The sequence below is a fragment of the Onychostruthus taczanowskii genome, unplaced genomic scaffold (genome assembly GCF_017590055.1).
Source record: "Onychostruthus taczanowskii isolate IOZ18803 unplaced genomic scaffold, ASM1759005v1 scaffold78, whole genome shotgun sequence".
In the NCBI taxonomy this organism is placed as follows: domain Eukaryota; kingdom Metazoa; phylum Chordata; class Aves; order Passeriformes; family Passeridae; genus Onychostruthus; species Onychostruthus taczanowskii.
This window is the reverse complement of record NW_024505671.1, coordinates 3,292,424-3,308,034: the sequence shown is the minus strand read 5'-3', so window position 1 is coordinate 3,308,034 and position 15,611 is coordinate 3,292,424. Positions and strand designations below refer to the sequence as shown.

At 35.2% G+C, this 15,611-nt stretch overlaps 1 protein-coding gene across 1 annotated transcript in view; it reads left to right on the top strand.

Annotated features, from left to right (window-relative positions):
* Nucleotides 1-15,611, top strand: part of FMN2 (formin 2) — a 153,488-nt gene that overhangs the window by 121,886 nt on the left and 15,991 nt on the right. The window contains exon 16 of the mRNA XM_041423507.1: nucleotides 15,392-15,541. Coding sequence (XP_041279441.1) covers nucleotides 15,392-15,541 — 150 coding nt within the window. The remainder of the gene's footprint in view (nucleotides 1-15,391; nucleotides 15,542-15,611) is intronic.

The window sequence follows — 15,611 nt, the reverse complement described above, 5'->3', positions numbered from 1 at the left end:
ATGTGTGCAGTTGAGACAGTTTTCAAAACTGGGAACCTCACTGCATTGCACAATATGTGGTTTGTTCTGATTTTTTTGGAGACTTCTCTAGCAGCAGTGTTTAAGTGGGAAAGTTTTATGTCAGTCCCAGAAAGAGATCAAAATATGGCACACAGCATTTATAGCCCAAATTTAGGGAAATTCACAGTCTGTATTTGTTCTTCTTTCACTGAAAATAGCATTTTCTTTTTGTATTTGCTACAACTATCACTTAATAACTACTAATGAATTATATATATTATAATTATAATTATATTCCCATTATATATTCCCAGAATTATGAAGTCTCTCAATAGGATTGCTCTAAAAGATATCACTATAAAAGTTTCCAGTTTTTACTAGATTTGTCAGCCATTCTATGGCCTCAACACCCAAATTTGCTACCTGCAGTAATGCCACAGGACAGTTGATGTCTTTCCTGGTACAACGTCACATTTTCTTCTCTATTCCCTTGGGACATATACTAAAGATAGTACCTGAAAGAGAAGCCAAGAGGAGTGAGTGCCACAAGAACCTCCCTTTTTACTTGTGAGGAGATGGTAGGTCCTTCAATGGCACATTGGGGGTGTGGAAAGGGAGTATAAAAGAATCACAGACAACTGCTTTGAGCAGGTCTGTGTTGCCTTAAGTTTCATTACAGAACCACAGAATATTCTGAGTTGGAAAGGACTTGCAAGGATCACCAAGTCCAATTCCTAAATGAATGGCCCATAGAGGGATCAAACCCACAACTTTAAATTTGGTGCTGTTAGCACGATGCTCTAAAAAGCTGAGATAATATTCGGGTATTGCTTTGACTTAGTATCACACCTCTTGCTCAAATATATGAAAGGCATTCCTGACATTTCTTAGGTTTGTTTAGCTGCTCTGTTACATAATTCTTATCTTTAAATTTTTCCTTCACAATAAAACTTTGAGAGAAGTTGGCACTGTTAGGAGATTGTTGTGATCTCTAATTGCTCTTTTAAGGAAATTATTTGTCCTGTCAAAAGTGGATTTGAATACAAATCCAGAGGTGACAGAAATCTAATGACAGTGGAATCTTCAGTCTGTTCAGAAATCTTGTGACTTACCACTGTCTTTTGGTATCTAATTCACTTTCCCTTCTAATCTTTTTCCCCGACAAGACTGGAACCATCATATCAAAAACTTTGTATTGGTTTTATTAGCCTGATGGGAGAAGAAAGCAAACTGCCCTGGGGATTCTTGTTCAGCTTGGTCTGCTTCTTATAACTTTAATCCCTAATTCTTTCTTCTCCCAGCTCCTTTTCCACAATTTGTCAAAGAAGAAAATTCTGCTTCATTGCTTCTCCTTTTTCTGGATATCTAGCAAGGATATTTTCTTTCTTCCTTCCATCTTCCCACTGAAATTCTTGATCAGATTAGTGCTTTTTGTTAGACCGCTGAAGACAACTTCATATAAGTTTTAGTATTATGTGTGATTATTTCAGTCAGATTTTTAATTTAGCTTGAAAATAAAATGCTTGGGGTCCTTTTTGGCAGGAGTTGATGAAAAAGATGATAGGAGCTTAAGAAGCTAAATAAAAGATTAGTTGCATTTGACTAATCATAGGTAGACAGCAGTGCATAGGATGACGAGACAAGCAAGTAGTGCAAGGAAAAGTGATGGATTAGATGGAGCAAAGTTAATGTGATTAATGTGCTTGGATTTTCCTTGTTGAAGTGGATGACTTCAACCCATGTGTAAGTTCAGGTCTGCTGCATGGGAGCATTTCTTTAGCTTTCATTAAAAACTATGGGTTTTTTATTAGTATTATTATTTTCTTTGTTAGTTTGTCTCTATTAAAATACAAAAGTCCAAAAGAAAAGTTCTTGTAGCAATAACAAAAAATGTTTCTGAAATGAAAAATTATTTGGGGAAAATGCAGCAATGTGTATTTTAAAAAAGCTCAGTTGTGCAATAGATGAGCTGAAATGGAAAGTTAATCTTACACACAAAATGAAGACAAAGAAAATGGAATGTCTGCTCCAGGGACTCCATACAGTGTTTAGCTGTTCATTTGTCACAAGTGAGAAAATGTTTAATCAGTTTTGAAATGATGTATTCTCTCTTTATTTATCGTGTTTAGTGACTTTAAGAGTGTCAGTATGTAAAGTGTTTATCCTAGGAATGGATTTCTGGCACATGGATAAAAATGGAAAGTGAAATATTTAGCTCGCAATAGGCTTATGTTCCAAGATCTCTCTGAGTAAGTATCCTGAGATGAGAAGAAAGCACACAGGTCTATGTTTATCTAGCTTACGCAGGCAGACAAGGAAGGCTCCAGCCTGGTATTAACACTGAAGTGACATGGAATATCTTCACCAAACCCCAAACAATTACATCATTCCCTTAACAATATTGATAAAGTGTAATAAGAAAGAACCTGGCACTTTCCAATTAGATCCTCATTGCTAAATGCTTGAGAAACTGTGAAATACTTGTCAAGTTAAAGCAAAAAATCACTCGTTTGGGGGGAGGTGAAACAAATAAAACAGAAAAGAGAAAGGAGGAGAAAGAGATGCTTCTGTAGTTTAGTAGTCCCCAGTTCAGTGCCCTTTTATTTTTTCTTCTGTTTTTATTTTTAATTTTAAAATAATGTCCCAAGACTGTCCCAAAATTTGTATTACAGATATGCTCTCTGTTTGCTGTATTTTCATTTACTTAGTGTTAAATATTTTTCATCTTTTCAGATGTTATTTTTACTTAAACAGCAAGAAAAAAAATTGAAGTATTATTTCCAGGTATGCTTAATACAATTTCAGAATGAAATAGACTTTTATCGTAGTAGCCACAGCAAATAGGAACCAGGATTGCAACAAAATTATTGCCCAAAAATTATGACAAGTGATACCTCATTTGCCATGCTAGGATGAAAGGCAATAGCAACAGCAGGAATACCATTTTGCAGACTTATAATCAGAAATGAGGTAGTTACTCCTCTTCTTGCACTTCATTTCTGAAGAACCTAGTAGCCAAACAACTTGACTGAAGTTACTAGAAACAGTATTCAGTGAAGTTGCAGGTCTTAATTCTGTGCCTTGCTACCTGAACAGCTGAATAGCTCTAGAGGAATAGCATGTAACTTTATTACTTTTTCTTATAATACCTCACCCAGTATTAAATTGTCATCTCCTTAGAAGGCTTCCAGATTCATGTCTTTTTAAAAAGCAAATAAATCCAGACTTGTAACACTGATCTCTTTTCATTGAAATAGTTAAGATTATATTTTTCTTATTTTCCTTCCCCTTTATCTGCAAACATTTGTGTCTTCTTGGAATAACACCTTGGGAATTATTCAGAAATTTAATTTAAAATGGTGGAGTATTTTATATCCAAGACACAGTCAGATGATCTTCAATTTTTCCTGCTATCTCTCAGTCTAACAATGAAGCATTTGATTCTAAATTCAGTTCAGCAGCACTGAAAGTTGTTCAGTTACTCATATTTCATATAATTAACTTATATCCCATTCCTGTAAGAGATAATGTGTGCTAGAAATGTTAAAGAATGCTAAAGATCTTTCTCCTTTTTTTTTTTTTTTTTTTTTTTTTTTTTTTTTTTTTTTTTTTTTTTTTTTTTTTTTTTTTTAAGTAATTTCAGATAGTATAACCCTGCTTAAAGTGATAAGTCACTAAGTCAACAGTTCCACACACTGGTGATTTAAAACCATTCACCTGTTTTTCCTGTTGATGCCTAACAAGACCTGGAAAGACAGAAATTCCACTTGCTGTCCCAGCTTTCTGTACATTACTGACTTTAAAAAATTCTAGAATTTCATTTTTTCTTTAGTAAATCTCAGTGTGTTATGAGAATATGTATATGTTTTAGAAAAAGTCAAACAGAGGACTTTTTGCCTTTTGACGTAAGTATCAACCGGGGAATTTAGGATGTGTGTGGCTTGGTATAAAATGCTCATCTCTCCATGTCTGGATATTTCTATTTGGTTTATTTTATAATTTGCTTCCATTACTTGCACATTCCAGTGATTTTTGGGCTTTTAAGTGCTTTCTGAGTGCAGCCTCCCAGGCACCTCTTCTGTTTTCAGGACTTTTAATAATCCAGTTAGAAATGTGTTGTTGCTTTCTTTTGCTGTAGCAACAAAATGACATTAATTTTGAAGAGAAATGTTTATCTTTAAATTGCCTGCCCAGTATTCTTGACACACTCTTTGCAGACTTCCATTGACATCACTAAACATGAGAACTTGGGGAGGAACAAAGGTTTACACCTGCTTATGAGCTGACAAGTTGATGACATTTAGAGAAATAGCAGACAGTATGGTACAATGGCACTGCTGAAAAGCAACACCTCGAAATGTAGCACCTAAGTCTGGTAATCCTTTAAAACATTAAATGTTCCTCCCACCTCACTCCCTCCACACAATGTTTTGGATTGTTTCCAAAAGTGAACTGTAAAGTTAAAGAGAAAATTGAGTTAATGATAGAAATAAACTGGTGAAAAGCTTAGAATGGAAGAGGTATGTAGTTTAAAAAAAAAAAAAAAAACAAAACCAAGAAAAAATCAGAAGGAAACTCTTAACTGAAAGGCAAGAATATGCTATTGGACTCTGTCTTTCACTACTCTTTGGCCATTCATCTATTGTTGGTTGCTTCACTGTTATGTCTGTTTCTCTCTGTGTGGCTCCCAGCATGTAGGCTGGAATCGCTAAGGGTAATACATTTCAGACCCTAGGTATACATTAGTTGGATCAGCAAAAAGTAAATACTTGCTGAGCAGAGGAAATGTGTATAGAAGAAGCTTACAGACTGTTAAACAGTTTGGATCATTCTAGTTTAGTATCCTGTCTCTGACAAAATATCAGGACCATAGATATGCAGTAATGGAAACTTACCCAGCAGTTTAGTTATGTCAGAAAGTCTCTTCTAAAATATGGCTAATTGGTCTTATCCTGGAAGATGAAGTCCTTGTCCTTTTCTGAAAATATTTGCCAAATGACACAAGTCCTTAACCATTTGGATGATTGATTTTTGCCTGTAAGAGCATTATCTTTTCTTTTAAAGATTTTGGCCTACTTGCTTTGAAAAATAATTTTATTTTATGAGTTTGAAATTAGTTGGCATTTAATGGCACTCAGTGCTAGTATGTGCAAATGTTAATGCAACTCCTTACAGACTGGGGTGCTTTTCAGAGATGTAATATTCTGCCATGTAAACCAGTTTTTTATGCAACTTATTATAAAGTTCATGTAGAGGGTTTATTCTTAGATCTTACAGTAAAAGATAAAGGACATTAGTTTAAGGTGCAACTACAGTTACACAGCTAAATAGCATGGATAAAAATACAGCTAACACCCTATCACAATAGTTAAAATATCACAATTGCCTGATCACAATAGTTAAAATAACTCAACCCAAAACTAATGCTATGGCATTAGACTGAGGATTAAAAAAAGAGAAAATAATAGAAGAACCATGTAGCTAGTAAAATTAGTGGGAAAATAATACATGAATTAAAGTCTTTCAATGTGTCACATTTTGTTTGGCTTCCAGTTTATGTTCAGCAGGTGGTTTCACTGAGTAGCCCTCAAAAATTCAAGATATTCCTTTTGAGCTGTTGCAGCTGAAGTCAAACGCTTGTGTGCGTGTGTGTATGTGTGATTAGCTCCAGTGCCTCTCCCTTGTGCATCAGCTTCTGATTATGTTCAGCAGGACTTTTCTTTCATCATATTGTCTACCTGAGCTGTTTGGTTAGATTGTTCCCTAAGACCTTCACAGTCAGTGTTTGCATTTACAAGGTCTGTGACTTAAATATGGATAACATGTCTCCTTTACTCTCTTATGCTGGTTTGCCACTGGAGTTGCTCCTTTCTTCCTTGCACTGCATGTTACCATTTACTTTAAGTATTACAATATTATATTGTCGTTGTCATGTACATGCAAATAGAAAAGCAGAACGTCAGGGATGGAATTTAATTAGGTCACAACTGCTGTGTTAACTCATCTGGGAACTATCCAGTAATAATCTGTGCAATATAGGTCATTCCTTCCATAACAATTTCCAGCTGATGGAAGGCTGCCATCCACAAGCTGATCCACGATATAGGGATTGCTTCAGCCTACTGCTGAAACTCCACTGTTCTTCTCATATATAGAGATTAGGTGACTAGGAAAAAAAGCATTGTCTCTTTGCTCTTCCTCAGTTTGTTCCTCGGCCTCATTGCCTTGTTTCTTTAACTGCTTTAACAAGCTAGTTCAGAAACAGCTTCACCAGGCTGGATCCCTTCTGTACTATGTCTTAAATGAGGGCTTCTCATGAAATAACCTCACCTGCTTCTTTTCTCTACTGCTGCCTGAAAGATAGTTCTGCCTTAGTCTGTGGAGGAGGTAAAACTTCCTGCCTCCCCCTAAAGAAAACGATTCAGGCATGGTCACCGCAGACCAGAAACCCCATGGAGCCTCCTTTGAAGAGATGGGAGCAGCTCCTCCAGACATGAGATAGGTTTCTTAGGCCAAAGGAATATGGTTTTTCTAGCTTTGCTTGGATGTGTGAATATTGATGATTCGCAAATCCAGAGTTGATATGGTTATTTAATACTATATTTCTATTCATTTCAGGGCTTCCACCTTTTCACCTTGTAGGCAATCCTTTTAGAAAGTGCTGCCCATTTTCTGTACTCATCTGCACAAAGGTTCTTTCACTTCTATGAAGAGAATATATTGGGATAATGAGACTTGAACCTCAAGTGCTTAAAGTTTGAAAAATGCAAATAAAGACCTTTCCAACCTGACAGTTCATCAAGACAGATTTTGAAGTCTTTCAATTTCCTGTCATGGGATTTTTCTGTAATTGGCTTTAAAATATGAAAGCCCCCATGAACAGTTCTGCTTTCAGCAAAGGATCAATTTCTTCTATTCGTAGTTGTGCTGGCCATGATGATATGAGTGGATGCATGTTAAGGAGAGAACTCTTGCACACTGAATTAAGAATAGTCTCCAGAGCAAAGTGTTAAGGTGAAACTGCGTTAAAGACCATTAAAATACTAGGATGTTCTATAATACCTAAGTATTTCAGACCATTTTTATTCTATAAAGAATAGAGTTTCAAAGAATATAAACTGAAAACCTAAGTTTGACTTGAGCACCGTAATAGAAATTATGATTATGTGAAAAAAAACCCCTATACATTCATTTCACTTGCTATAATTTAGGGTATATTTTTGTCAATGCACGTATATAAAATTTTATCTATGCTGAATGATACTCTTAAAAATGAGTTAATCTTATGTGTACCTGAAATTTTGTAAAACGTGGGTGTGGTTTCCATCTAGATATTTAAATCATTTGCTCTGGATTTAAGAAAAAAAATTATTCCATTATATAACTGGTATTATTTTCTTAGATAACCCTGACCTTGCTTCCTCATGAATTTCAGTTATGGAATGAGCCACACCATGAGAGCAGGCAGATTGCAAGGTTGAGGCTGTAATCAATAAATTGAAAAACCATAATAAGCTTTTAATGCTGTATGTAGTGCACCACAGCTCTGCCGTACTTCCATATATAATTATAACCTCTTTAAGTAATAATGGTTGCTTAGAAGGCCTCCAATGAACATGAAGAGTGTTTATATAAAGATCTGAAGTCAAGTTGGGCTTTCACATGGGGCTTTTAACTGTTTTTCTTACAGCACTGAGGCAGCAACTTTTGTGTCGGCCCACTGCTGTTGAAATTCATTCTACCACTGTATTCTGTGTCTAACAGCACCTTATTATTTCTTCAAGTTCAACCAGCCAAGGGTTATTTAATATGTTTGAAGATCACATGTTTGTCTTTTTAAGAGAGAAAAATAGTTTTCTCTTGGATATGTTACTGGGCCTGACTCTCCAGTGCACAAAATTACACGGTATTGTTTTACACATGCTCATATTGCCTGTGTCTAGCTTAGCACAGAGCTAGCCATGTGTCTGGAGCAGCTCAGCTGGCAGGCATGGGCATGATATCCACGTTAACGTGAATTAAAGGCATTAAAGTCCAAGATAGAGAGCCTATACTTTTATGCAAGGTACTCAGGTAACAGTGGGTTGCAGCTAACACCAATGCATCTGGAGACCTTTAACTACTTCAAGCCAAGGTTTTGGGAGAAAGTCAGAACTGATTTAAAGTTGTCATTTTAAAATTCATGGGAAAAGCGCATGCGACTTCAAAATGCATTTGAAGAGTCACACTAAAAAAATGATTGATTTTTAGATTTTTTTTCTTGGAGTGGCCCATTAGAATACAATATCAGAGGCAAAGAAAAGACGCAAAGTTAGTTTTGTTTCTAATGTATTGTCTCAATTCATATTTTATTCTGAACAATATTCTTGAATGGAAATATGACCGATAATATTCACAGCAAAATTTAGGTTCACATAAACCCCAGTCACTGGGTGAGATGTAGCTGACAAATGCTTTGCACGTGATATAATGATGATACCAAAAGTGTCTCTAACCTACATTTCCTGATCTTTGATTTTCACATGGCTGGAATCTGACTCAGTATATGCGGAATGGCTTTTTCAGCACAGTATTTTTTTGTCACCAGAAAAGTTCCGTTTGCCAAGATAGCTTGCTCCTGATAAAATTTAGCACCTAATGCTATGCCACCTTGGATAAAAGATGGTCTTTTTATATCAGTGGAGCACTTGTTTGCGTCAGACTAATGCAAAAAAACCTGGAATCAACTCAAATGTATAGAAGGACCAGGTTGTAGCCTATTGTTTTAGAGATGAATGAGAATAAAAATACAAATTAAAAAATAATTAAACCAGTGAGGGAAAATCTTGCAGAATGCTTTTCAAGTGTAATGTTAACCATGATCCCTGATAGCCAAATGTTTACAGAAAATATAAGCAACAAGGATTGATTAGGCAAATTTCATCATACCCAACCAATGTATCGTAATCTGGACCTGATGAAAATATTTTGTAAAATAAAGATTTTGAAAGGCTCAGTGCTCACATGCACCTTTCAACAAAAATAGGATTTAATTTAGTTATGGCCATTTTATTTTGCTGGTTTGCAACCTGGTGTTATGAGGCACTTTTTTCCTGAAAGACACGAATAAAGAAATATTCTCTTATTGAATTAAGTAAATAGAAGAGTATGGAATAGCAGTTTAAATTGAGGTTGAAATAGCAACCTGATATGTGAAGGGTTTATTCACTGTTAACACATTGAGATTATCAGTCTTCCTAAAAATTTATTTTTCCCAAAATGTTTAAGTGCAAAGCTTTATTCCTAATACCTATTGAATTTAACAGTCTGTGTCACAGTATGTGCTCTGTACTATGTAACATCATCCAGTTACAGGGTCTGCTGCCATTAGTATAAACTGTGGAAGTTTTGCATTCATGTCACTAATAATTATGTACAACTGATAATATTGATCATTGTATATCATCACTACAGTTGCAAAGCATTCCTAGTAGTGGGAGGGAGGGTGTTAAAATTCTCATGAACAAGACAGAATGGCCTGTCAAAATAATTTTCTCTTCCTAATAGTGGATGCTTTTTGTTGAGTTTTTGTTGGGAGAAAAAAAAATGATGCTTCAAAGGTAGAGGGATTTTTTTGCTGTTACTGAAGCTGCTAATTTTCATATGGTTGAAGCAATAAAAAGCGTTTTGGTTTAATATGAATTTATAGGAGGCAAGAGACCAGGCATGAGGAAGATGACTTAGGATTCAAAACATTGCAAATGTTTGGCAGGTTTTTTTTAGAGGGAAAAAAAAAAATCTCTTGAGACCTTTGTTTTCTAAGGAGCAATATTACAAAATACATAGTTACACAATATAAATTGGCAAATGAAAGATGAGATTAATGATTCTGGAAGCTAATTCAAACTGGCATATTATCTCAACTTTCTTTTTAATATAAGAAAGTTACTTTTCTTCCTTTATAAAAAGGGAAAAAATAACAGGACAAGAAAAAATGTCTTACCAGCCTTCAGTTACTAGATATCTTGAATGAACCTGTACTTATTTTGTACATTTTTCCACTTATAATTATGCAGAACAAGAGACTGCACTGAGGAGAGGAAATTATATATTTTTTTAAAAGCAAAGAAAAGGTGAAGAAAGTGATGTAAAGTTATAGTGCAGAGAAGGACCCTCAACAAAATACATCAGTAGAAAATTACACCCTTCACAAAATGCTGTGCATATAAAGTTTCCTAACAGTCTTGTGCTATCTCAATCATCAGGATGCTGGTACTCTTTTATTGTACATATTTTATGTGACCTTGTTGAACTGGTTGGTATTCTGTGTGAAGATTAACTCTTGCTTTCAGATGTTGAATACACTAAGAAAATAGATACAAAGCCCTGGCCTCTTTATTAAACAAACCAAATACTAATATAGTTATTCAAATTATTAGCATCCAGGAACCTATATATTGTTACCTCTATAGCATCCAGTTACCTCTATTGTACTCACCTTCTGTATGTAGACAACAATTCAGGATCAACACTGTGAACAGACTTACATGTCCATCAACTCAGTTTGGCTTTAAATAAGATTCATGTCTTAAGGTAGTAGGAGGCAGATATAGTCTTTTCTTTCTCTTTTACCTTCTATCTTTTGGTAGAATGTGCTTAGTTCTAAATTTTATTCGTGAGTTTAATTGAACTAAAAGGTACTTTAGTGGTTTCAGCCTGATTTAGAGCTGCTTCTGAAACACAACTTCTTCACAGAAGTAGCAAGTTATACCTTTTGCACTAACTGTTCTTAATTGCTAATGTACATAAGTGACGCTTAGAGATTTATAAAGCCAAAATAGAAAAGAATGTCTGTGTTCAAACTTCAACCAAAATACTTAGTCTGTTAAGCAGAGGAATATTAATCAGAATAGAAACACTTTTTTCTGCTTTTAAATCCACATTGGAGCAGATCTTCACCCTTGCAGGTGATTTAGTTTGCTGCATGGGGAAACCAGATACGTGTGTGTGTGTGTGTGTGTGTGCTCAGCATTTCTCAGAAAGGTCAACCAGGGCGTGTCTCTACCTGTGGTTACTTTGCTATTTGTTTGGCCAAGAAAGCCTGATCAAATAATGCTGAGATGAAACTATTGCTGTCTTAGTATTGTTTATTTGCTTTTGTACACATTTAGAAACCAGCCAGTGCATCCCAGACAGCCGGCTTGAATTGGAATTGTCTGCAACTTTACGCTAGCTGTTTTCAGAATAGAATGAGAAAAAAAAGCAGAATAATCCATAGCTGCTCTTAAAATATTCCTAATGGATCAGATCTATTAGCTAGTATTGCTATCAATGAGCCATTTGCAATGTGAATAGCTTCTTTTCTTTTTCATATGATTAAATTTGGTTTGGCTGTTAGTACATCCGTTCCTTTCTTTCCTCCAAATAGAAAAATCACTTTCATAGACTCATAGTTGTACTCAAGGGAGCACATATAAAAGTCCAGTGATTCATTCATCAGATTTCCACATTTGAGTAAGCAGTGAGTTCAGACATCAGTCTGAAGTGATTTTTCTGAATTACCCAAATACTTGAACCAAGGAAGACAAGGCACTAACCATCTTTCCTGATTTTATTTTCTTCCTTACTTGTCACAGATGAGCAACTCCTCCATTGTTTTGAGAAAGATTGTTATTTAATTCTCCTTCAGGGCCAACATGAGGGATAGGAAACCCAGTTTGAAATCTGTTTAAAAGATTTCTGTCTTTTGCCATGTCAGGGTGAGACGATAGTGTGAATATCACTGTCTTATTTTTAATCACGCTGGAAAAGTCAGGCTGTTAGAAGCAAAGGCAGTGACCTCCTTTGCCTCTTTTAATCCCTGAGTTGCATGCCCTTCTTTCCCTCTTCATGACTCAAAGATCTTCTCTAATGCACATTCTTTTCCTTTAAGACTCTCAGAAAGAGTATGCCTAAGTAGGAACATTTTCACATGAGAAATGGACAGTAAACAACCTTTGCAATACTTGTTTCAAAATAAATGTTTAATTTTGCAGGTAGATTAAATGAAATTGAAACAGGTCAGATGAATTTCCCAAGGTTGTATGATGCAGAAATTAATTTGAGTATAGGAACAAAAGGCTTTTGATAACTAGTCTCTTATTTGATTCAGAACATCTATGTGGTGCACAGTTAGGGATAGTAACAATGATATTTGCAGACACTTTGTTTCAAAATCTGCTAAAAAATGAAAAGGGAAATTTGAATGGCTTGTCCCAGAGCAAAGACCAGAGATATTTAAGATATTTTCTGCCTGGCTGAAGTCTGAAAGGATTGTATCTAGTCTTGGGGCTATGGTAATATCATTCAGATTTCTATTTGTTTTAAAATGCATGTCCCCTCCTGGAATAAGCCTTGAGATATGTCTAGTTTGACATATGTAAATATTTCCAAATCAAACATTTAAAGACCATGGCAACAGAGAGAGGATTTATTGCTGTCCCTGTTTTATTATTTGATGCATTTTGATTGGCTTTATTTGCTTTGTCTTTCATGTGTGAAAGATGCCATTTTGTCTACAAAAATGACAGCATCAAATGTATAGCAAGCAGGTTTCCATATGTCTTCTAAATGAACTCTAAGAGACTTTAATGCTAAAGAAGGGTAGACCTCTCTGTGTGTGGAAAAAACACAGCAACTGTCTTGACTGTTTGATCTGCATATATAGAAAAAAAAATATTTGATTTGTGGAGATTTACACCCTGAAGTATTATTGTGTTGCAGCTGATGTCTTGTGCATTGTTACTGGGCATTAGAAAGGTGTGACATACTAACAATGACAACCTGCTATACTGCTGCTGTTTCACATTTCACAGACAGCTAATTTCCCTTACCTCCCAAACTAACTGCTAGGGAGTCAAGCAACCTGCATGAGCATTTCTCTGCTTTCTTTAAACCTAGTAATTATGTTACAGCTGTTTGACACAGCTGTATGAATGTGTAAGTTTGCAGTGGTTATACAAGTAGTCCACCAAGGAAAAAAAAACTGGTTATCTCCTCCTGCTGTCAGAGGATAGTTGGAATAAGTGAACAGCAGTGGAAGTCTTTGCATCTCTAATAGATGTTAGTGCTCTTTTTATTTTATTTTTTTTTTAATTGAGCATTTCCTTATACAGTATGAATTTCATTTTGTTTGGCTTCCTGTTTCTTGGGATGTTTTCCTGTGATAGAATTCTAGCTCATTGTCTCATATATTAAAGCATTACTTGGGATGGCCATTCACTGTCAAATTCTTTTCTCATCATTGTAGTTTGCAAAGTATTTTGAAGATCTATTTCTCAAAACAAGGTTTCTTGTATGAAATTCTATCTTTCTCTGTTTTGTAAATTATTAATGGGCTTAATTCAGAGAGCTTCTTAAAAAATAAGTGACTCAGCTGATGCCTCAAGTTTTCTCCCTTTTTCTTTATCCCTCACATTCCTCCAAAAATATTGTCAGCTCATTCTGAAAATTCAAATGAGCCTTTGATATGACTTCCCCACTGGCCAGCTGCAGAGCAGTGAGTCTGGGGGAAGAGACTGGGAGAAAAAATACCTCCCTGATAACATTTGCAGTCTTGCAAAAAGTGAAAATATATGACAATAGGAAGAAATTTAAAACAGTGCAGCTGACTGCAGTGTCAGGGATATTCTGTTTAAGTGATTCTGCGGAGTCAGAGGATAGATGAAAAATACCTTTCCCAGTATAAAACTGTGGGGAAAATATAAGTAAGCAAAATGGAGTATTTTAATCAGTAATGTTAATCATTAATGAATCATTTGAAAAAAGATACCCAAACCAAACCCACAACAGAACCCAGCCAAAAAAAAAAAAAAAAAGGGCTTTTATTGACCAAACACTGAGTTAAACATCAGAGTGCCATGGTAGGTTGAGAAAGCTGAAGAAATTACATGGTAAGGTAAGGTGGCATTTGAGTACCAATGTCATGGGTTTAAAAATGAGAATGTTTTCTATATTTTTATGTGCTACATCTTTGTTGCTCAACATCTTCAGTTTGCTTCAGCAGATGGAAAAATGAATTGCAGATTAGGAGGAAAAAAATGATGTAAAATTTGGTTGGCAAATTGATGCTAAATTTTTAGGATATAGGCCTTTTTATTCAGCAATATGATAATATATGTAGATGCTTATTTTTCAGGTTGGGCAAAACAACTGGAATATTCGGGTTTGAGAATTAGGGTAAACATTTTTGGTTTTTTGTTGCAGAATTTGCGAGAGTGACCCTTCTGAATGGTTGAATCTATATATGTTCTTTTCACCATCATAATCCATGAATAAAGATATAATTTCTATGACTAAAATTACATTTCCATCCATTTAGCTGGCATTGGATTTTCCCCAGAATTAAAGTATTAAAACTGTGATGTATGATTCAGAGAAAATTATCATAGGAATCAATGAATAGTAATAGATCAGTGAGCAAAGTACCTACAATTATATTTCAAGTGAGATTTTTCTGTTGCATTTTTTTATAAGCAATTATCCAGCAGCTTGCATATTGAGCTTCAGATCAGGAAAACATTCCTAAAATCTCCAATATTTACAAAATGTACAATGAAAAAACAAAATGGAATAATAGTTAATCAAGCAATATTTTTAAAAATAATTATTCTGTACCTTCCTGTAACATTTCTGAAATAAAATAGAAGCGGTTCAAACTCAGAAATACATTAAATTTCAGTTGCAGTCACAGTCGTCACTCAGTGTGGGAAATATGACCTTTGCATTTCAGGAGTAGCTTTTACTTTTACTTGAGGAGTAGCTCATGTGTTTGCTACACTAGTTTTACTCTCGCTGTGCTCAGAAGGGATTGTTGGACTGTTCTGGTAGAGTCACAATGGGCACCTGTTTTCTAGCACAGCCATTCCTGGGCCAAGTTTTCTCTTGCGTCATTTCTTGTTTAGTACAAAGCAAGTTTGAGTTCTACAATTTCTGTGTAGTCTCCAGCCTAAGCTATTGTGTTGTAGCACAGACCTAACAGAACTTGAAGTTTATTTACAGTCCTTTATGGGCTTTGACTCTGTGTTTTGAAAACAGCTTTAAACACAACAGAAAAGCAGTGTATGGGTGGGTGTGGATATCTGGATTTTTAGGGCCGTGGACAGTGTGTTCATTTTAGCTTTTCAAATGGAAAATATTTTGGTCAAAACTAGAAACTGTGATAAATCCCAGATTCCAGCTTTACTGAAGAATCATCTTACATTGTGTACCTACTTGTATGTGAGGAGCTCAGAACTGTTGTATTTTTCTATTATTTTATTTTAGATCTGCTACCAAGAATAATGAAATACTATTTCGGTGTCAAGTACAAAAAAAAAAAAAAAAAATACATCAGTGGGTACTGAAGCATTTGCTATTTCTGCTTCTTTGACAGCTTTTTGGAAACTACAGCCTATTTCTGTATGAAACCAAAAATGGGTGAGAAGGAGGTGTCCCCACATTCTTTCTTCAGTATTTGGCATGAATTCAGTTCTGACTTCAAAGACTTCTGGAAGAAGGAAAACAAACTTATTCTTCAAGAAAGGTACATTTGTTTGTTTGTTCAAAGGATTTTCTCAAAGAATGTTATTGGGAGCAATCTCACAGAAACCAGT